The sequence below is a fragment of the Pezoporus wallicus genome, unplaced genomic scaffold, assembly GCF_028554395.1.
Source record: "Pezoporus wallicus isolate ANWC-B61680 ecotype Strahan unplaced genomic scaffold, APGP_CSIRO_Pwel_v1 contig_8143, whole genome shotgun sequence".
Taxonomy (NCBI): domain Eukaryota; kingdom Metazoa; phylum Chordata; class Aves; order Psittaciformes; family Psittacidae; genus Pezoporus; species Pezoporus wallicus.
In genome coordinates this window covers 921766-942417 of record NW_026636259.1, presented here as the reverse complement: position 1 = coordinate 942417, position 20652 = coordinate 921766, and the positions used below count along the sequence as shown (strand labels likewise).

The window sequence follows — 20652 nt, the reverse complement described above, 5'->3', positions numbered from 1 at the left end:
GACCAGGTAATAAACACCCCCAGTGCCCCGGCGCCCTGGGGCTGCGTTTATCCCCTTGGGGTGAGGGAAGGCCACGGGTGAGGCGGCTTTATCCGCACAGCCTCGCGTTTAAAGCCGCTCCTGAGGAGAAGGCCGGGCCCTTCCGCCCGCTTCATCCCCGGTGCTGCCTCTGAGGGGAGCCGCGCTGTGGGCGGGCCGCGGCCGGGCCCGGCCCCGGAAGCCGCCGCCGCCGCCGCCGCGCTCAGCTGACAGCCGGGGCCGGAGCGGGAAGATGGCGCTGCGGCCGGGACCCGGCGCGGGGGGACCCGGCGCGGCGGCTGCGGGCGGCGGAGCGGGGCCCGCCAGGTCGGTGGTGGCCGAGCGGGGCCGGGGCGCTGCGGGCAAAGGGAGGAAGGCAGATGGGGGGAGATGGAGGTGTAAGGGGGGCGCTGAGGGGGACATGGGAGGGGCAGAGGTAAGGGGGAGACCTGTGGGGTGGAGGCTCCGGGTACCGGTGGAGTGTGGGAGCAGAAGGGGCAAGGGCCCAGCCGGGCTGGGGGGGATCGGGTGTGAGGTACGTGGGGTCCTGGGTGGGGTGCGAGGGGCCTGGGTAACGTATGTAGGGGTTTAGGTGGGGTATGTGGGGTCCGAGGTGAGGTATGTGGTGTTCAGGGTGGGGTGCAGGTGCCCTAAGTGAGGTATATGGGGTCCCGGGGGGGGTATGTGTGGTCTTGGATGGGTTGTGTGGAAAGCAGCCATGGAAGCTCCACAGTGCATTGTGATTCTTTAGCGTTTTAGGAGCCCCCGGCTTGTCCAGGCTTGGGCAGGTGTAGCCCCCTTGCCATGAGGCTCCGCAGCCGCAATCTCAGGCATGGGGTGGAGAGGGGTTCCGGGATTTCACCATCCCTGCGTGCTGTCAGCAGTGATAAATGCTGCTTATCACCGCAGCTGCAAGCCGGAGCCGCTGCTGTGGGGAGCTTTGTGTTCCCCTCCATCCCACAAAGGGCTCCTCAGCAAAGAGGGAGGAGTGAGGAGTAGTGTCAGGAGGAAGAAACAGTGGTCAGAGACCTGTGAACGTGTAGCTGTGTTCCTAAAAAGGCCTTTGAAGACTTAAGTAATTATTCTTTTTAACGTGGGCTCTTGAGTGCTCTTTATCTGTTGTCCTGCTTCCAGGGAGAGTGAGTGAATTTTGTGCTTCATAGATACGGTCCTGAAGTTGTCCTGGATCTCTGATGAGTGCAGTTTTGTTGGTGTGATTTGGGATGTGAGGAGGGCAGGTCTGCACCGGGGTGACCTCGTGTATATAGATGTATGTCCAGGTGTATGCGTGTGCCTGTGCAAGGGATGGGATGCTGTCGTCGTGTTTCCCCATGTGTATAAAGCTGGAACAATCCTTGTGAAGGGCTGGAAAACCCCTCTGACCTCTTAGAACAATGCTGGGAAGTAAGATTATAAGGCTTTCAGAAATAAAGGGATTTAAAAGGCGTTGTTTCCCATGGTTAGTACTGTGGTTTCCTTGAGAATGAAGTCTGGAGGTAGAGGGGAAAAGTTCCTTTCCCTGTGTGGGTTCTTTGCCTTGTTTCACATTGATTTGTGAGGATTTCTGCCACTCACCAATACTAGGACAGCCTGCATTGCGTTGGTAGAGTTGTACTGATGGGGAGTGAAGGGGTTTAAAAATCCACCTGTAGATGGGAAAATGCTGTGTGTGGTTTGGAGCTCTATGAATACAGACAAGGATTTGCTGCTTTCCATGCTCCTGCGTTTGGACTGAAGCTGATGGCTGTTTGGCTTGGGTTTTGGTTTTTTTAAAGCTTCATGTTTAAAATGCTCATAAGAATTCACAGATTTATATTACTGCTTTAGGAGCCCTGTTGCGTAGGGCAAGTGCTTTGTTTTCCTTCTGTTCATTTTATTTGTGCATTGCACACATATTACACTTTCTTGTCGCATGAGCCTAGGTGGTGAAGTGCTTCTGCTCTTAGAACCACAGAAATATCTGCAGGTGCATTAAACCCTTGTGGAAATAAGAAGCAAGAAGCTCTATTGAAACATCATGCTTGATGATAGTCCACTAATCTCTATACTTTAAACACCTAGGGTCATAAGGGTTCCCATTGTCTGGAAAGTCATTTTAGAGCATGCAGTCAGCCTGCTATAAATGTTCTTTTAGCCTCCAAGTAGCGTATTGCTCCTTTCAGATGGCTTAATTTATCATTCCCATCCTTTTTTCTTCCCTTTTAAAAAAGGGAAGCTATTCTAATTTGGTTAGTAATCGTTTTGTCTGTTCTTAATCCTCCTCTCGGTGCTGTTATTTGGAGATAACTGGAATCAAAATGTTTTCTTTAAAAGAAAGTTATTTCTGTTACGTTTATCACTGCGTGGTTATGAAGTTCAGTGGTTTTCTGTGGTACTTCAGGTGACCTCAGAGGTGCCTGTGCCTCAGCCATGAGCATCAGGTGTGTCTGGGCATTTCTTTAGCACTGTAGTGTAGAACTAAAGCTCCTGTTGCTCGAATAAAGAAGTTGATGGGGGTTATGTGTGAGGCTGACGTTGGCCCTTGCACATCTGAGTGAGTGAGGTTCGTGATGAACTCAAGCCGCAGGTCTGGAGCACTGTGCTGTAGGAGCTTTGCTTTGCTGCTTTAACTACCTCTTCTTGCAGTGCCCTCCAATTAACTGCAGGGTTTTTTGTCAATTGTTTTCCTTTCAACAGAGACTCATAAATAAGTCAGGAGCTCTGTAGAAAGGGATAAATATTTAATAGTCTGGCCTTTATTTGCCTCCAGCAAGCAGTGGTACCTTGCTATGTGTGTTCAGGTTCCAGTAGGTATGCTGATTTGGAAGAGTTCTTTTTGACTGGATTCCCCAACAAGAAGGGAAAGCATGAAGCGGTGAACATTCATCCATACTTGTGAGCTTTTCAGAAGTAACTTTCGACAGTTCATCATTCTGACTAAATGAAGAATGGTGTATTTTTATGATGCCTGCAGTTGTTGCACTTGTTCTCTGGCAGTGCTCAAGGCCAGGTTGGACACAGGGGCTTGGAGCAAGCTGCTCTAGTGGAAGGTGTCCCTGCCCGTGGCAGGGGTTGGAGCTGGATGAGCTTTAAGGTCCCTTCCAACCCAAACCCATTCTGTGATCTGCACTTGTTTTAAGGGGGGATATTGCTGAAGGGGCAATCTGCATGGACAACTGTTGCCATAGCTGAAACCAAATGCAGGCAAAATCCCTCTGTGATTTTCAGCCATTTGTCTTCATGATGTTAATATTTGTGTGCTAATAAATGGACTAAAAGTGACCAAACTGAACCCCAGTCAGTTGAATAGACCTTGGCTGCAGTGTGAATGGTGTGGACTAAACCCCATCCAGAGAAGCCCAGCTCTTGTTTTGGGATGAGGTAGCGTGTGTCTGCACAGCTCTTCAGAGAGAGAAACCAAGCCCTGTGGAGCTTGAGGCTGATGAGACCTGAACCTGTTGGAAAGAGTAGGTGTGTGTGAGTTGTGGAAGGAGAAACTAGCACAGAGTGGTCAGGGTAAAAGAGGAAGCTTCAGTTTTAGGAAGGTTCTGAGTTAGAGGATGAAGTGAAGAGTAATACGGGTTGTCTTGGTGACCGTGTAACCTGCTGTCTGTACGGTGGGTAGGTGCAATTTACTCCTGGATAAATGCATAATTTAAATTCCCTATTTTATCTCAGTGCTCCTGTTACACAGCTCTTTTATATTTATAAACCAGGTTGGCTTTCAGAACTTCCTGCAGGGTTTGAAAGCCTGTCTGCAGCCACCGATGGCGGCGTTTTCTTCTTCAGTTTCTTTTACATCCACCCTTGTGCTGAGGAATATTGAATATCTATAAGTGTGTTCCCTTTCATGGCATTTTGATGTAATAGCTGAGACAGTGGGCGAGGTTCTTGTCTGGTGAATTACTGCTGACGTGGGTTTTGGGGAGCTGCTTGCAAATGAGACTTGAAGTTCTTTGTTGCTCTTTGGCAGCACAGCCCATGCTCTGTTTCAAAGTGAGGGCTAGCAGTTTCCATTAGGGTTTCAGCTGAAATCTCAACAGTTCTTCCTCCAGGTGCACTTTGTCCTTGGTACTGGAATGGATATTTTTCCAAGGCACTGTTTTTCTTGTAATTAGGTATAGTAGAGAAATTAGAAACTGCATTATTTTGTGTTTCTTAATGTTTTAAAGGGCAAAAATGCCGAGGTGATGGGGTTCCATGGATAATTTACCTCTATGCAGAAAACTATTCCTAAGCAGCTGAGAACTATTGTTTGGTGCAGGTAATGGTCTTGCTGAATCAGAGACTTCAACAGGAGATGCTTATTCATTCTGCAGTGCTTGAAGGCCAACACTGACAAACTGACCTGTTCCCAACCTGCATAGGTGCCGAGCCTTGTGGGTGATGTGGATGAGTCAAAGCCATTTTAGCGCTGCTGGGGAGGATAAGATCTATTTCTTCCTAGCCTGGCAGCCTGTGATGGTGCTGGTTAGACTCTGGTGCTTTGGGGCATCCCTGTGAGGGGTGCCTTTTCCCTGTGGTGGGGTTGTGAGACCTGAAAGATGAGGGGAAGGTGCTGACCACAGGTGGGCAGGGATGTTGATGTGCAAATCGAGGTAGCTTTTTCAATCATTTACATGATAGATTTTCACCTATCCTTGTTTTCCTCCTGCAGCTTCATGTTTCCTGTTGCGGGTGGTTTAGGCCCCCCTCAAGGTATGTATCATCTTAAGGTTTTGAGCACAAAGTTCTTTGTTTCAGGTACATTAAACAACTTAAAATAGTTCTGCACTGATGCTCAGAAGTGTGATTGTGAATTCAGCTCCACAGCTGGTTTTCCCCTTGAATTCAGTGCTGGTGATCTGACTCTCACAGCTCTATTTATATAACTTTCTGTGCATTGTTGCAGAAGCAGCATTACCAGAATGCTACATTAAAAGATCTAGGAAAAATACATCTCTGTTTTTTAACCTAAATTCGCCTTTAAGATGTTTGTGTTGTTTTGAGTGTGGTATTTAACCTCTTTATGCTTCATCTACCAGCTGTGTATACCCATATTGTGTGGGTGTTGCAAGACCTGGTAAATATTTACAAAGCACAGCAAGACCCTGGGACAAGAGTCACAACCTGTGTGGAAAGTATTAATACAATAGGAGAGCCTCAGCCTTAAATTACCTTTGTTCTCATTCCTGCTGCAGTGCTGTTTGTTTAATTAATGGAAAATACAGGGAGAACTCGTAGGGAAAGCAGAGAGTTTCCTTATAAAAATCGCAGGGACTGATATATGGATCATTCCCCAGTGTGTTGTGTCCCTCCTGGAGTGCTTTTGCCTGTGATGTTCAGTTATGCACAGTTATAATTGTCTCATGGTGTGTTGGCAACAAATGACAGCAAAATATGAGATATGAAACTGCCGCAACATGATCCACTTGGCTTTATCCAGTGAATGAATACACTCCAGCTTGGTTTGTCCAATTCTGTTGAAGTTTAGCTGACAAATCCAGTACCCATTCCCGTACACATAGTGGGCTAATGAAGCTACAGACAAGTTACCCAGCCAGATCGGGGTGTGAAGCTGCCTTGTGAAGTGATGATTTTATTTCCCAAGACTTATCTTCAAAAGCTGCCAGTCGGTTTCCCTCTTCAAGAGGAAGGGACAATTACAGCACCAGTCAGCCTGGTTCATTACATCTTGTTAATTGGAGCTGACCCTTTCACAAATCACAGGGGAAGAAGCCCACAGAGAGTCCTTAGGACTGTGGGAGGATTCATCAGCTTAGTTGGTGGGAAAGCCCTGTAATGATTCTTCCTTCAGACTGATCACTTATCCAGACAGCCCAGCAAGACTGAGAGCTTTTTCCTTCCCTTTGGTGGCAATTAAACAACTTTAACACTAACTGGGAGCTTACCTTATTTAATGTTTTGTTGTAGGGATGATTCCTATGCAACAGCAAGGATTCCCAATGGTTCCTGTCATGCAGTCCAACATGCCAGGCATGATGGGGATGAATTACGGTTCTCAGATGCCTCCTGGACCCATGACCATGCAGGTGAGCGGCAGTGAAATACGGACTGAAGTGGGATAATGTAAAGAATTAAAGATAAATTAAAGAATTCTCCAAGTTTCATTGGGATCTGGATGGAGGCACTGGGGGCATACATTACTCACTGTATAGAGTCGAGAGAAATGAGGGTGTAGTGCAAGGATAGCATCAGTAATATTTAAAATAACCTGGATGCTATAGGCCAGTCAGAGATGTCAGAATCTGAACATTGATTTCAGTACACATGCTGTGACACCAGGGTGTGATAAGGGAAGCATGGTCTCAGAACAGGAAAGGAAACAAAAGCATCAACAAGATGGTAAAAAGGTACCAGATGCCACCTACTCCAAAGTGTGGTTAGTAATAGTATTGAATTGTTAAGTCACTGTAGTTCAAAACTCCCACAACACACCTCTTCTTAACTTTGCTTTGTGCTTTTTCTGCCTTTGCTTTATGTACTTACTGTTAAAGTGGTGTCTTGGGCAATGTTTTACATAAGACCTTCATAAACTGATCAGAAGTGACTGTGTCCGCAATCTGATTGTGGCCAATTCGCTTGAATGGTCATATTCCTTTGTAGCTCCAATGCTGGAATTCATAGAATGGAATTTCCTGAGTGTAGGTGGCAATTTATAAGCTTTGGTTTTAAATACCTTGACGTAGGGAGCAAGGAATCTCAGATGGGCTGGATTTTCTCATTTGACCAGTTCTCCTGTTTGTCCCATTTCCTATGTTTCATTCTCATTCTTTTTGTTGCCTAAAGTAACTCTGTCTCTAACTCTGCTGTTGCTAATTGAGCAGTAAGAATGGAAAATGAGGAGCTAATATGTTTTCACTCCTTTAATGTTTTTTCTGTTTAGCACCATATGTGCTTATGTACAAATTCGCACTCTGCTGAAATGGAACGTTTTGGCATGGCTCTGTAGCCAAATTGCTGTGTGACAAACTGAACTGATCACATCTGGCCAAGTCTTTACCCTCCCTTCATTTTGTGAAATCCATAGTAGGAAGATTGAGAGCTGGTCTAAAACTAATGAACGACTTTTGTTCTCTTTTTAAGTGTTCTGGTACCAAATACAAAATGAATGGTAAGAGAAGGAAATTATTTTCTGGACCTTTCTATTTTAAGCAGTCTCTGCTGCTATAGTTGTACCAGAATGTATTTCTCAGCAAGTGTTTCTGATACAGACACAGGTTATTCAGACAAGCCTCCTCTTGGCTGCTGTTGTATCGTGCCTCCCTCCCTTGGACCCTGGATAAGCTGTTAGTGAAATGACTAGAGCACGTTTTGTGGCATCCTTTGTTGGACAGGAGTGTGCACCTCCAACAGGGAATTTAAGAGTATTATGTGATCACTCAGCATAGGAAACAAAACCCAGCTGTAACTCTAGTGCCATCTACCGAGGGACCAGCGCTCTGTGCTGTGGCAGCGAGTCTGTGCTGCTCGTCCAACTCTTCATTTTGAGATCCCCCTCGTCTGCAACGTGTCAGGGTGTCACTGCGAGAGCTTTGGCTTTTTCTATGGAAAAAATGGAGTTGTGTTATTTACTTCTTTCTAGGGTGGCATGCCCTTAGGGCCCATGCCAGCGACTGGAATGCCTTACATGGGACAGGCTTCTTTCCTGGGAATGCGCCCAGCAGCCCCGCAGTACACCCCGGACATGCAGAAGCAGTTTGCAGAGGAGCAGCAGTAAGTGACACTTCACTGACTTGGGAAATTATTCTTTTTAAAGGGGAGATGTACTGTGGAGGGGTGGTTTACTCAGTAAATATATTGATAGTTCCTCTACAGAAGTAGTCTGTTTAGGGCTGTAGAACTTTGTTGAGATCATTCCATTGCATGTGAAGGCATCTGCGAAGTTAGTAGTGGCTGTCACCCAGCTCTGAGAAGAAGCAGAAATGGGTACACTGAGCCACCTGAATTAGAGACAGAGCAAATGGAAAAATCAAGCCGAAGTTTGCCATGAAAACTGTAATGAAAAAGTATTTTTAGACTTGTTTTTTAACATCATTTTTTCCTCAGGAAGAGGTTTGAGCACCAGCAGAAATTCTTGGAGGAGGAAAGGAAACGGCGTCAGTTTGAAGAGCAGAAACAAAAGCTGAGACTCCTAAGCAGTGTGAAACCTAAGGTATGTCCTAAGTAACAACTGCGGTGTTTCTTTCTGCAGGCTTTGTTTTAGTGGCTTGTAATGGGATGATCTTTTTCAACAAGCAAATAAGTGGGGAACTAGTATGAGACATCAGGTGACATCTTGGAAGGCAGCATCTGGAATAGTACTTTCCACACTCTTGGTGCAGTGTAAACAGTCTGGTGTTGAAGATGAAATCAGCTCAAGAAAAATAAACCAACCTGGTGTGTAGCATTTGGGAACAGATGGAGTTTCTAGGATATGGAATGTTTGGTTGCTTGTTTGTTAACTTTGGACAAAGTTTTGGACACTTGTGATGAGCTCAAAGGCCAGAATACAAATGGCTGAGAAAGGTTTTATATATTGTTCTTGTGCATAAAGCTTTGCCTGATGACTGGGGAACGCTGTTATGGTGTAGTCTGCAAGAGAAAAGCTTTCTAAGTATGGGAGTTAATGCTGATGTGCTTCAGGAGGGCACTGCTGGAGAAAGAAGGGTTGAATCTAGCGGCAGGCATTGCTGATTTTTGTGTGGATACTGAAAGAAAACTGAGCTGATCTATGAATGTTCAAAAGCGTGTTCTGTGCTGTTCCAGACAGGTGAAAAAAGCAGGGATGAAGCTTTGGAAGCCATTAAAGGAAATTTAGATGGTTTTTCTAGAGATGCTAAAATGCACCCAACACCAGCAGCGCATCCCAAAAAGCCAGGTTTGTCATTTTTCTCATCTTCCAACTGAAACTAAACCACTGCTGTTTGAAGTCCTCAGCAGGGGAGCTAATTCCAAGAAGTGTTTTTATTTGGTGGCACAAAGTGAGTGGATTAAAAGTGTCCTTCCAGCGACTGTTTGTTGCATAAAGTCTTTATCTCTACTGTGGATTTGCTCTTTGGTAATTCAGAAGTTACAAGTGGTTTCTGACAATTTCACATTGTAGATTTGCCCATCCTGCATCAGTTCTGTTAAATGGATGACTGTGGAATTGATCAAAACCCTCTAAATGAATAGACATTTCTTTTGATTCTTATGATCTATTCCTGAGTTTCTGAGGATGAAACAGTCCTTTGAGGGAGAGCATCCCCCCGTGCAGATCCCTGTTATGTCTGGTTTGAAATGGTATCTCTTGATTTGTTTGTTCCAGTCTGTTTAAATAGAATACTTTCATAGCCAGTGTTAAGATCCAAGTATCAACACCTTTACATCAAATCTCTGGGAGAAGATGCACGGTTGGAAGTGGCTGCTCAGCTTTACCTTATGTTTTTGTTATGTTGACAATAACAGCTCTTCACATCCCTGTCAAGTGATGCATCCACTGCTGTTCCCTTACCCATTTGCTATGTATTCCTGGTATTTGCCACTTCTCCTCCCTTTCCACCCATGAACCTTTTTCCTCATCACTTTCCGTTGTGTGTTCATTCCATTTTACAGATCATCCCACATCATCCCATTCTGCTGTATCTGTTTCCCACTCTGCTTTTGTTGATGATGAAGAATTTAGTGACTTTATACAAGGGCCTGTTGAAATCCCCACACTGGTGCCTCAACCCACCTCTCAGCCTTTTCAGCCTTTCCATTCTGCTGCTGAGGCTGGGCAACTGCTTTCCGAAAAGGCTGTGGTCCAGCCTCCCCCTGCAGCCCAGACTCCAGTGTTACCCATCCTTCATGGTACAACTGGGCAGGTTCCTTATTTTCCTACCTCTGCATCTTCACCCAATATCCATAAAACAGGTAACTCTAAGTATCTTATTTATTACATGTCACCTTCTGTCATAGAGCTACACAGAGTCTTTACTTATTTTGTTGGGGTTTATTTCAGTCTGGCCAAAAGAAGTAATATATAAGCAATTGAATAAAAACGTGCTGATCCATGGGAAAAGGTGATTTAAGTCCCCTTCTTCCTCCCTTAGAACTGCACTGTAAATGCAAGTCATGGGTGGAACCAGACATTGCTAAATATGCATATGGCTGATCTCAGATGAATTAAATCTTGTGTGCTAGCATCTTTGTAAGCCTGTGTAGTAGAAAAAACGGGTGAGATGGTGGTATGAAAAATAACTCTTATGCTACATGGAGCACTTGTGTGCTTCCCCTCTTGGAGGCTAAATGGATGTTGGTGAGAGTAACATGATGAATTTTGCTGGGGTAAGTAGATATTGGGCATTACTGATGCCTAGATGATTATGCAGTGGTAATCCCAACAGAAAATAGTTTCCTATATTCCTACGTGGTGCTTTTTGTTTGTTGAAGTTGTGTATCCATGGTAAGTAAAGGGCAGAATCAGGCTTATAGAAGTGTTTGCACAGGGTGCTGCTATTGGTCTGAGCTGGGATGGATGCTCATCGTCATAACCCCTCAGTGGTACCAATAATACTTTTCCTTTGGAAGTGTGGAATTGTGATCTGGATGGTTAATAACAAAACATAAATAATTCCTCCTGCTGTTTATTCAGGCTCTTCCTTGGAGGAGAAAGGCTTAGATAATGGCTCAAATGACTCTGAACAAGAGCAAACCACACTTAAAACATCCGAAGTTGGGCACAAAGCCTCGGCTGCAAGCCAAGTTCATCCCAGTCTAACCATCAGTGACTGGGGGGTTGTAGGTGGCCAGGAAAGTGGTACCACCGCTGCAGAGGTGCCCAAGGCTTCAGAACAAAACAGAGCAGTTGAAGAGTGTGGTGAGCAAATGAAACATTTGAGAGAATTTACATCTAATGAGTTGCTGCTTGGATGCTAACACACTGTGCACTAATTCTGAGGCCAGGCCTGCACAAGTTTGCTCTGAATGCCTGCTTGAATAATACATCAGTGCCTCCTGCTCCTTGCTAAAAGTATAACTATGATTTTGCTCTGAACTTTTTCCACTCAAGTTTATTGCTGTAATCACTTTTAACGTGTGTTAATCAGGTCTGCTGGTTTCAAATACTCTGTCCTCTTTCTTGAGGGAAGATGTGCTCTCTGAAGATTCCTCTCATTTTTATGTGAGGAAATTTATTACTAAAGATGGTCAGTGTTGTGGTGGGTTTTCATCTCTTTACTTTGAGGAGGACGTGGTCTTGTTAGGTGAAAACTCTTAGCTTGTTTCCCAGACAATTTGCTGCTCATGTGTGTTATGTCTAAAACTACCTGTGCTGTAGGGATCAAGATTTCAAAAGCTGGTCTAGATGAAAACTTCAGGCAAGTTTTACTTCCAACATCAACTGGAACTAAACAGTTCAACTGAACAGCTGTTATCAAAGTTTCGAGTAAGACTCTCCTGTCTGCCAACTAAATATGGCTGAGAATTCCTTTTTGTTTCTAGTATAATTTGATTTTAAGGGGCTGAATTTTGCCAGAGGGATTCAAAGGTGAGAAGCAAGAGTCAGTAGGATGCGGAAGTGAATGGAAGGGTGGTTAAAGCTGAAGGATAAGGAGCCTGGAGGAAGCAGCAAATTTATTTTACTTGGCTGGTGAAATGGAAGGAATTGCTTATATAAAAATGTGCTTGGAGTTGTGGGGTGATTAGAAATTAGTCTGCAGCCAGGAGAGAATCCATGTGGAAGATGAGGAGGTGCAAGGGCACTGGGAAAGGCAATGAATTATTCTGATTTTTGTCAGAGCTCCATCCAAGATGAGCGTAAAATCTGCTCAGGGAGACTAGATAGGAAGTGAAACTGTGAGGCTGAGGGGAAGAGTCCACGCAGTAGAGAAGGAAATAACATGTTCAAAGGGAGTAAAGTGTGGTAGATCATGTTATGAAAGCCTGTAGTAGTGAAGGTGGCTGTGATGTCTTCCGGATCTGAAGACTGGGAGCAGTGGGGCAGTGGATAAGTTTTTATGAACACAGGGTAAGATTTTGCTGAAATTCATCCTGTTTGTGGATTCCCCTGATAAGGATGTCCTGGTGGTAGGTACAAGTTAATTTACTCCCCAGGTAGCCCTAACAGCTGCTATGAAAGTTCAGGAGATGATGAGACTTGAGCTTCTGCACAACTAGAAATTAAGAGGGAGGCAGATGAGGAGCTCCTTATTTCAATATGTATTCTTGCTGTTACTGCCAAATCATTCTAGTTACTAGGTTGAAATACGTATTCCTGCAGTAGCTGTTTGTCCTCTGAGCACAGTGATTCCCATCTGAAATCTTTGCCTGGAATGCTAAATAATACTGACCAACTATGATCTAGTCTCTTAAGATCTTTGTACTCTGACCCTGTATATCCTAATACAGTTGTCTTTCTTTTTCTTACTGAATGGAACACGTTTAGGAGTCGGAGTATTCCCTTCACAGGACCCAATTCAGCAAATGATGCCTGCTTGGATTTATAACGATAACTTGGTCCCAGGTAAACAAGAAAATGGCATTTAGCCAAGCAGCAACACAAGGTGTGAACGTACGTGAGCTGTTGTTGGTGCTTACTGAGCAGAGTTGTTACTCTGCAGGCGTCAGATGAATCCTGTATCTTTGATACGTTATGAATTTATGGTGGCTTTATGTGCATTTGGAGAAGTGTGTGTTTTATTCATGCTCAATGTTTAATCTAGAATTTGTTATGACAGCAGATTAGGCTAGAAGAGGTTGTGTCGCTGTGATAATACTGCTTTTATGGGTAGTCTGGGTTTTGGCCTCTCTTGTAATTAAGCAGGCTCATTTCTTAAGGCTATTTATCGTACATATGCAAATAACCCAGTAAATAGGAAATGAAATGCTGTAGTAAATATTGATTACACTGAGGTTTAAATGCATAAAGATGTTATAACTATATTTTATATGGATTATCCTGCAATTTCATTAAAGAAACATGTTTTGAAGTAGAGCATTAAGTGTATTTTAAATGAAATATTTCTTTGTGTTAAACTGTAAAGACCATCCTATAACGCATTTAGATGAAACGTGATGATACAATCCAATGCCAGAATGCTATTGCCTTACCTTCTACTTTGAGTATTACTGATTTGATAGGATGTTGAGGCAAAATAGAAAAGCAGTTGTGAATTCCCTTGAAACCAGCAGTTGTCTCTAACACTGACTCCCTTATCGCAGAGTTGTATAAGAAAATCTTAGAAACCACTTTGACTCCTGCTGGAATAGATACAGCTAAACTCTATCCCATCCTGATGTCGTCTGGATTGCCCAGAGAGACCCTCGGACAGATATGGGCTCTAGCCAACCGTACCACCCCTGGGAAGCTCACCAAAGAGGAGCTGTACACTGTCCTGGCTATGATAGCAGTGACTCAGGTATGGATAACCCTGGAGATCAGCATGTTTTGATTTGGAAGGTTTACCTGCAGCTTGGCCAGTACCTGCTCTTTCATGGTGTCAGTAACACAAGCTAGAAACTGGAACTGAGAATGCAACGTGTCTTTTTGATGTTGATTGTCTTTGCTTTTCTGCCTTTGCAGAGGGGAATCCCTGCAGTGAGTCCGGACGTGTTAAACCAGTTTCCAGCTGCCCCCGTTCCTACGTTAAGTGGATTTCCAATGCCGCTGCCTGCCGCAGTGAGCCAGCAGCCTCTGCTGCCCCCTGCACCGCCCGTCTCCATGCCTCTGAGCATCGGGCCGGCCGTGATGGGGATGAGCATCACGGCTCCAGCGGGCGGAGCTGCAGCACAGCCTTCCGGAGGCTTCGTCCCGTCCTACCCGCCCAGCCAGGTCAGCTCGCTCTGTTACGTGGCAAATCTGCCTTGTCCTGGAAAGGGAATTAGCCTGGCTCTGTCTGAGCTACGTAGTGACAGCAGCCTTTAAGTAAACAGCAAAAAGAGGAGCTGAAATCCAGCATGTGACATCTGAAAACATAAAGTCATGCCGCTAAGGAGCGTAGAATCATAGGATGTTCTTTTATTGTTCTTCATTTCTTTCTGGTGGCATTAGAAGGGGTTCAAAAGCATTCTCCATTACAAACTAGTGGCATTGAAAGAGGATTTTAGTTGTAATTAGAATCTTGTAATGCACATTAAATGGGATTTTAAGTTAAACTACACAACAGACTCTATTAGCTTGTAAAGTAAGTGACATTCTTCAGAACCAAGGACTGAGAGAACCTTTGGTTTCCAGCACTGTAAATCATATGGGAGATAAATTTTGCTCTTTGAAGATATGATTCATCCTTCTTCAGAAAATATTTCTTCTGATGCTTTTGCTGTGTGTATTGATTATAAATTATTGATTGATTTGAATTTATTAATATTTGTCCTGTATTAAAAGATGGCATGGCTATGATCAGTAACACTTTTAATGTGAAAGGAGCAGAGTTCCTTGTTCCCCTGTTCTTTGTGCGTGCTGCTTGTAATCCTGTACACCTTGTGGGTGTTTTGAGTTGGTGCAGGTGAAGTGGAACCAGTGACCATGCTAATTTTGCATGCTTATGTTGAAAGGTTTTTTCCTCTTCTTAAGTCAGTCACGCTGCTCTAAACTGCTTTCATGCTACCTGACAATTTGAAAAGACAACAGAACAGCAATTGACATGATGTTTGTCATTCAGGTAGTAAAACCAGAAGATGATGACTTCCAGGAGTTTCAAGATGCTTCAAAGTCTGGCTCGCTAGATGACTCCTTCACTGATTTCCAAGGGGATGTGGCTGGCTCCTCTAAAGCAGCCAGTTCACAGCACCGGAGCAGGTACCACATCTGTGTATTCAGTATTTGAGAGCTCTCTTAAGGAATTAAATGTTTTCCTCCTTTGTGGGTAGCTTTCTAGCCAGTAATTTGCTTTTGTCACCTGACTTTTACTCTTGCCAGTTTCTTTTAAAGGTTGTTACAACCACAATTAGGCTTTCTGAATCAAAACTGGCATTTGATGTGCCATAGGTGGTTGGCCATTCTTTAGCATTCTAGTCATCATGCTGAGGTAAATTGCACATACAAAGTATGGGGGTGAGTTTTCAAGTGTCTGTACTATTGCACAGGCAATTGGAAGTTATTTCATGCTGTGCATTCAGGGAAAATCTTACGTAAAGCTATTGAGAAAACATACACCAGGTCGGAGGAGTTCTGCTTTTAGTGTGTGCTTCCATTAGAAGTATGACCCCGCATTTGTGGGAGTTAATAGAAACCATTTGTTGACATCAAGACCTTTCTTCAGGCCCTGAATATGGACCCCAAAATTAATGTAAAGAGCTTGACATCATACTCTGAAATGCCTGAGAGCTCCAGTGGACAAGGTTTTGTTAGCTCTGTCGTTTCTCTGGCCAGTGCTTAAGCTTTCAATAAGCGACGATAAATCTCAGTTGAAATCTCATTCAGGCTTCAGCCGTCTTGGCTTTTCTTTTGGGAGGCTGCCAGAATGTAGCTTGGGATCAGGGAAATTTTGTATAACAGAATAATGGAGCATGTTTGCTCCCTTGGAGAGTTTACAATTAATCTCTCAAAGTCCTGTGATTACAAAATTCACTGTTGTTTCCTCTTGCTGCACATGGCAAACTTTCGTGTGCCTCCCAGGTGTCTAATTGTGGGCACAGACCTTTTCTGTTCCTAGTTGCAAACAGAGCTGGCTCTTTCCAGGTAAGCACAGATTACCAGTTGCTTCCTCAGCAGTGACGTCAAAAGGAGACACTAAACCAGATTGTTCTGTTACACGGTGCCTAATGGCATTCTGTGCAAGTGATTTCACTTGGCTGATGTCATGTGTAGCTGAAGATGCTCTCTTTTAAGTAGATCTTGATTTGAGTTAGATGGCATTTTGTAATTAAAGCTGTTCTGCTGTTCAGAGTTTTACCGGAAGCATCGTTTGTAAATTCCACAATGGAAGTAAGTGAGTCCAGCAGTGTTTCTTTTTCACTGCAGCAGCTCTCTTCATTCAGTTGTGCAAGTGTTCAGTTTGGAGCAGAATGGTACAATGAGCTATAATCTAATTGCTTATGGAGCTTTACTTGAAAAAACCCATCTGCAGAGCACAGATGATTAACCATTACATGTGCCAAGACTGCATAGCTAATAGCCTGGTTTGCAGTGATGTGAAATGTAATTATATTACCATAAGCTATATTTTGACATTGCACTGTCTGTCTGCAAGCACCGCAGACCGTCATTAGCACGTGTGTGCAAGTGCAAGGTTTGGGTGTTGCTTGTAGGCTGCTGATAAGGAGATTTAAATGGCTCTGGAAAGATTCTTGCTTCAGGCTGAAGAACGCAGTAGAAATTCATTCACATTTTCAACGTGCATAGCGTTGACTGACATGAACTAGAGGTAAAACACATCATTCATATGTAAAGGATGATGTTGTGTAAAGCTGCCAAGGTCTGATAAGGGGCCTTGCGTGGAGGGCAAGCAAAGCTCTCACAGAATGGCTTCCCAATCTTACAGCAGTTGCTACATGGTGTTATGTTATTGTGGCGCTTTCACTATAGAAAGCAGAATGTGTTTATGTGCAAAAAGATTTGCTTGTGGAACTATGGACTAATCCTTGGTTTGCTCCTTAGGTAGCTACCTGAGCTCCCTGATTTGCACTGAGAGAAATTCAGAGTTAGCTTTTCCTTCCTTTAGTGGTTCTGCTTTATTCTCTTAATATGTAATGAAATATAACCAGAAGTAGATAAGCTGAAAGCATGGAGCTGGCAGAATGTCATGCAGTTTTAACTCTTTATCTAGTTCTATCAGGGAGAATTGTCATTACACTGCTCGGGACAAAGTGATAAATGAAATGGTGATTCCTAGGGTATGTCTATGTGCATGTTCTCTCTGGGCTAAGAATTCCTGTGGAGTGAAGCTCTGGAGTGTTCAGTTCATGGTTTGGTGCAAACTAGAATCAAGAATGGAGAAAATTGACTTCTGGCCTAAAGAAATGAGATTAGGTGAGATAAGGTGTGAATTAACCCATCAGTTACCAGCTGCCTGTGTACATGCTCTTATTCCCAACTGACAGTGATGGAGTTACACCAGGTTCTCAATCAAGCACTCTTTTGGGTACAAGCTTAGGTTTGTGTAGTCTCAGTAAGAGGCTCCTTTGCATAAAACCTGGAAATATAGATTTCTTATGGATAAATTATGGAACTTTGCTTTTCTCTCTTTTGTTTTTAGTGTTCCTTCTTTACTAATGCCACTCCCAGGTAATAAGACACTCTCATCAACTGATAAGTATGCTGTGTTTAAAGGAATTGCAGCTGAGAAGCCTGCTGAAAGTACAGCCACTTTTGGAGGTAAAAGTTAAAATACACAACCACTATAAGCAGTTTCTTGTAATGTGTCCTACATCTTGGTTTTGGCATTGATAAGATATTAGTCTTTAAAAACCAGAGCAGTTATGCCAATATAATGTTTACAGTATGAATCCATAATGCCTTTTTGTGAATGTATTTCTTTTCTCATACTCACTAGATGGTGGAGACAAGTACAGTGCTTTCCGTGAATTAGAGCAGCCATCAGAGAGCAAATACTTAGGTAAGCAAATACTGAGGTAACTTATGTGGGGTTTGAGCTATTTAAACGTATTTTCATTGTATTTTTGTAGCAGTTCTCTATAAGCTGCAGCATCTCCATTGCTACAGTTGTAGAATAATGATGGTTCTGCTTCCCTTAGCAAGAAGTATCCTGGAAAAACAGTGCACTATCCTATTGGAACAATGTACAAATTGTATTTCTGGAAGATTGGCATCTCTCCTTGGTGCTTCTGAATTTTATTTTAAGACAGTATGGTTGGAATTTATTCATTTTAAGGAATTGTATATCCTTAAAGACAGAACAAGATGTTTCTGGACAAAATTGCAACTTTTTTCTCTTGTTAAGGTGGAATTAAACCTTCTCACTCTGGTACTCTAAGAATAAATCTTATCCCTTATATTAAAATTTGTGGTCAACTGGTTTTGATTGGGCAAAGTAAAACCTAGGATAAAGCTGCTTACCTGAGTTCATTCCTGCTCCTTGTTTGTCAGAGACAGAATTCCTTTCAGAGACTGAGTTTCTGAAACTCCTGTAATGTACTTGTGCTCAGTACCTCTTCAGTATTAAACACATGCAATGAAATGAAGTAGTTTTACCTCTTTCCATGCATATTCTGAACCACATAAAATTACTATATTTGCCTGTTATCCAGCTCTGACCACTCTTAACCCTTTCACCAGCTCACATTTCTGATGGAAAAGTTTGCAATTCAGCAGTAAGTGTAGTTTGCTGTGATGTGTTAGTTTTGATCAATGAATAGCAATTCCGTGAGCAGTTGTGTTGTTGCTGGGCCAAGTGAACTGATTTGGAGGGGAGGGAGAATGGAAGAGTGTGTCAGGTGTAGTCATGGTCCTGTACTACTGTTATAAAGAGTATTCTTTTAAGTCTTGGTTAAACACATTTAAAGTATGATATTGGTGCTGAGGAATTAAATGTTAGTGGTGTACTTCTAAAATAGAACAGAATCTGTTCATTGGACACTTGGCTTAAAGTATGCTCAAGACTATAAAATGACAAGTGGTCTAAGTATGCACATGCTGGTGAATGGGTTAAACATTTTTCATGTTCAGAAGATACTGCTTTATAAAAGGTAATTGTGTATGAACAGGAAAAACTTCTAAAGTCAGTACATCAAAATATTTAATGTAAATTCAATGAAAATCCTGTTACCAAATGTTCAGTCAGGTTTGAATTATCATCCTTATGTAGCGTGATCCTACACTTAGTGGGTAGAGGAACCGGAGAGCTGCGCATCTTACGATTAATCGTGCTCACTTTCATGTGAAAGTATCTCCAAGCTTCTTAGTAAAGCTGGAATCAGTCTTAGCAGGAGCTAGAAGATGCCTCCTGATTGAGTTGTATTTACTGAAGTTCTGATCACGCATTCTGTAGTGTATTTAGGTGAACCTGCTAGACTAAAACGAGAGCCTAAAAATGTCTTCACCCTCTGCTGAAGCCCCACAAAGAAACTGCATGGGGGCAATATGTTGAAGGGAGAGGGGTAGAATTGCTTCTGTAAGAAAGCACATATCGCATTGGTGTAAGTGAAATTCAGGATTACATTCCTTGCTTGGCAAATATGAGGATGGGGTGAGAAAAAGAACTTGTGTGGAAGCTGAATAAGACAGATCACCTTTTGAATCTGTTGGTCAAGGTGTGTTTTGATATTAACACAGTGTAAAGGGCATGTCATATGACTTTGAGGCTGTTTGGAAGACTTAAGTGTGTGCTGGAATGACTTAGAATTGCTGACCTGGAAACTTGGGTGGTTCATAGAGGTTGTATTTGCAGTTCTAGGGCTTAATTTAAACAGTTTGCATCAAAACTTCTGACACTGCATGGGCTAATTTGCTTGCTTGCTCGCATGGTGTGAGTATGATGCACTCGTTGTCACTGCAGTGTCTTTAATGATTGTTTCCTCATTGTTCTTGCTCTCAGGAGAGAACCTTGCAGAGTTCAAGCCTGCAGGATCCGATGATGGCTTCACGGATTTTAAAACCGCTGACAGTATCTCACCCTTAGAGCCACCTACAAAGGACAAAACGTTCCCTGCACCCTTCCCTTCTCTGCCCGTTCAGTCAAAACAGCAAACACAAGCAAAGACCTCTTTGAACCTAGCAGACTTGGATCTCTTTTCCTCTACTGGAGAAACCAAGCAGCCGTCCTTTCCACCTGCGTTTAACGCGACGAAATCAGGCTCCTTTCCACCACCACCCCTTCCAGCTACCACTGCCCAACCAGCACCCAGCAAAAGTTCAAGCTTAGCTGATGACTTTGGAGAGTTCAACCTTTTTGGGGAGTTTTCTAACTGCTCATCAGCCAGTGGACAAGACGACTTTGCAGATTTTATGGCTTTCAACAATAGCAGTGGAATTTCCGAACAGAAACCAGAGGACAAATACAATGCACTCAAGCTAGAGCCTGGTCCTGTTCCTCAGCCTGGCTCCTCTGCCAGCGCAGTGAAGAGTGGGCAGAGTTCTGCCCCTACTGCTACACCCACCAAATACGATATCTTCAAACAGCTTTCTCTGGAGGGCTCTGGAGGAGGCTTTGAGGAGGCGAAGGACAACGCGCTTTCTTCAGTGAAGAGCGATGATGATTTTGCCGACTTCCACTCTAACAAGTTTTCTTCCACGTGCAACAGCACAGATAAGTCCCTGGTGGACAAAGTTGCAGCCTTCAAGCAGGCCAGAGAAGACTCTGCTTCAGTGAAGTCTCTGGATCTTCCTTCCATCGGAGGCAGCAGTGTTGGCAAGGAGGATTCTGAAGACGCGTTGTCTGTTCAGTTTGACATGAAACTGGCTGATGTGGGAGGAGATCTTAAGCATGTCATGTCTGATAGCTCTTTGGATTTGCCAACAGTTAGTGGCCAGCATCCACCAGCAGCAGGTGAGGAACTGGTTAGATTGCTCTGGTAACGTAGGTGATGGAGGTTTCAGTGTTCTTCTGTGTGCTAAATTACAGTATTATGCACTGGTCTTTCAGTAGTGAAAGACACTTCAATCTGTGTACCCGCTAGCCAACAGCCCCTTGGCAGGGCAGTGTTTCTTTCTTTGTCTTAGGAGACTATAAATAGACTGAACAATTTGAACTCCAGGCCAGTTTATTTCTGAGATTTGACATCGTCATCATAGTGCTGGTACCTGTCAGCTATTGT

At 43.6% G+C, this 20652-nt stretch overlaps 1 protein-coding gene across 7 annotated transcripts in view; it reads left to right on the top strand.

The window, feature by feature from the left end:
- The first annotated feature begins 253 nt into the window (after nt 1-253).
- The window catches only part of SYNRG (synergin gamma), a 35751-nt gene continuing 15352 nt past the window's right edge, over nt 254-20652 (top strand). For 2 of the 7 annotated variants that reach the window (XM_057399523.1, XM_057399522.1), the window contains exons 1-13: nt 259-345; nt 4655-4695; nt 5911-6029; nt 7583-7713; nt 8047-8152; nt 8746-8857; nt 12386-12463; nt 13162-13358; nt 13523-13771; nt 14601-14737; nt 17136-17254; nt 17433-17495; nt 19434-20384. In XM_057399523.1, coding sequence (XP_057255506.1) covers nt 272-345; nt 4655-4695; nt 5911-6029; nt 7583-7713; nt 8047-8152; nt 8746-8857; nt 12386-12463; nt 13162-13358; nt 13523-13771; nt 14601-14737; nt 17136-17254; nt 17433-17495; nt 19434-20384 — 2377 coding nt within the window. In that variant the 5' untranslated portion in view covers nt 259-271. Of the gene's footprint in view, nt 346-3358; nt 3379-4654; nt 4696-5910; nt 6030-7582; nt 7714-8046; nt 8153-8745; nt 8858-9573; nt 9874-10594; nt 10820-12385; nt 12464-13161; nt 13359-13522; nt 13772-14600; nt 14738-17135; nt 17255-17432; nt 17496-19433; nt 20385-20652 lie in introns of those variants that run through there. The other 5 variants (XM_057399517.1, XM_057399519.1, XM_057399518.1 and 2 more) reach the window with 5 other exon arrangements.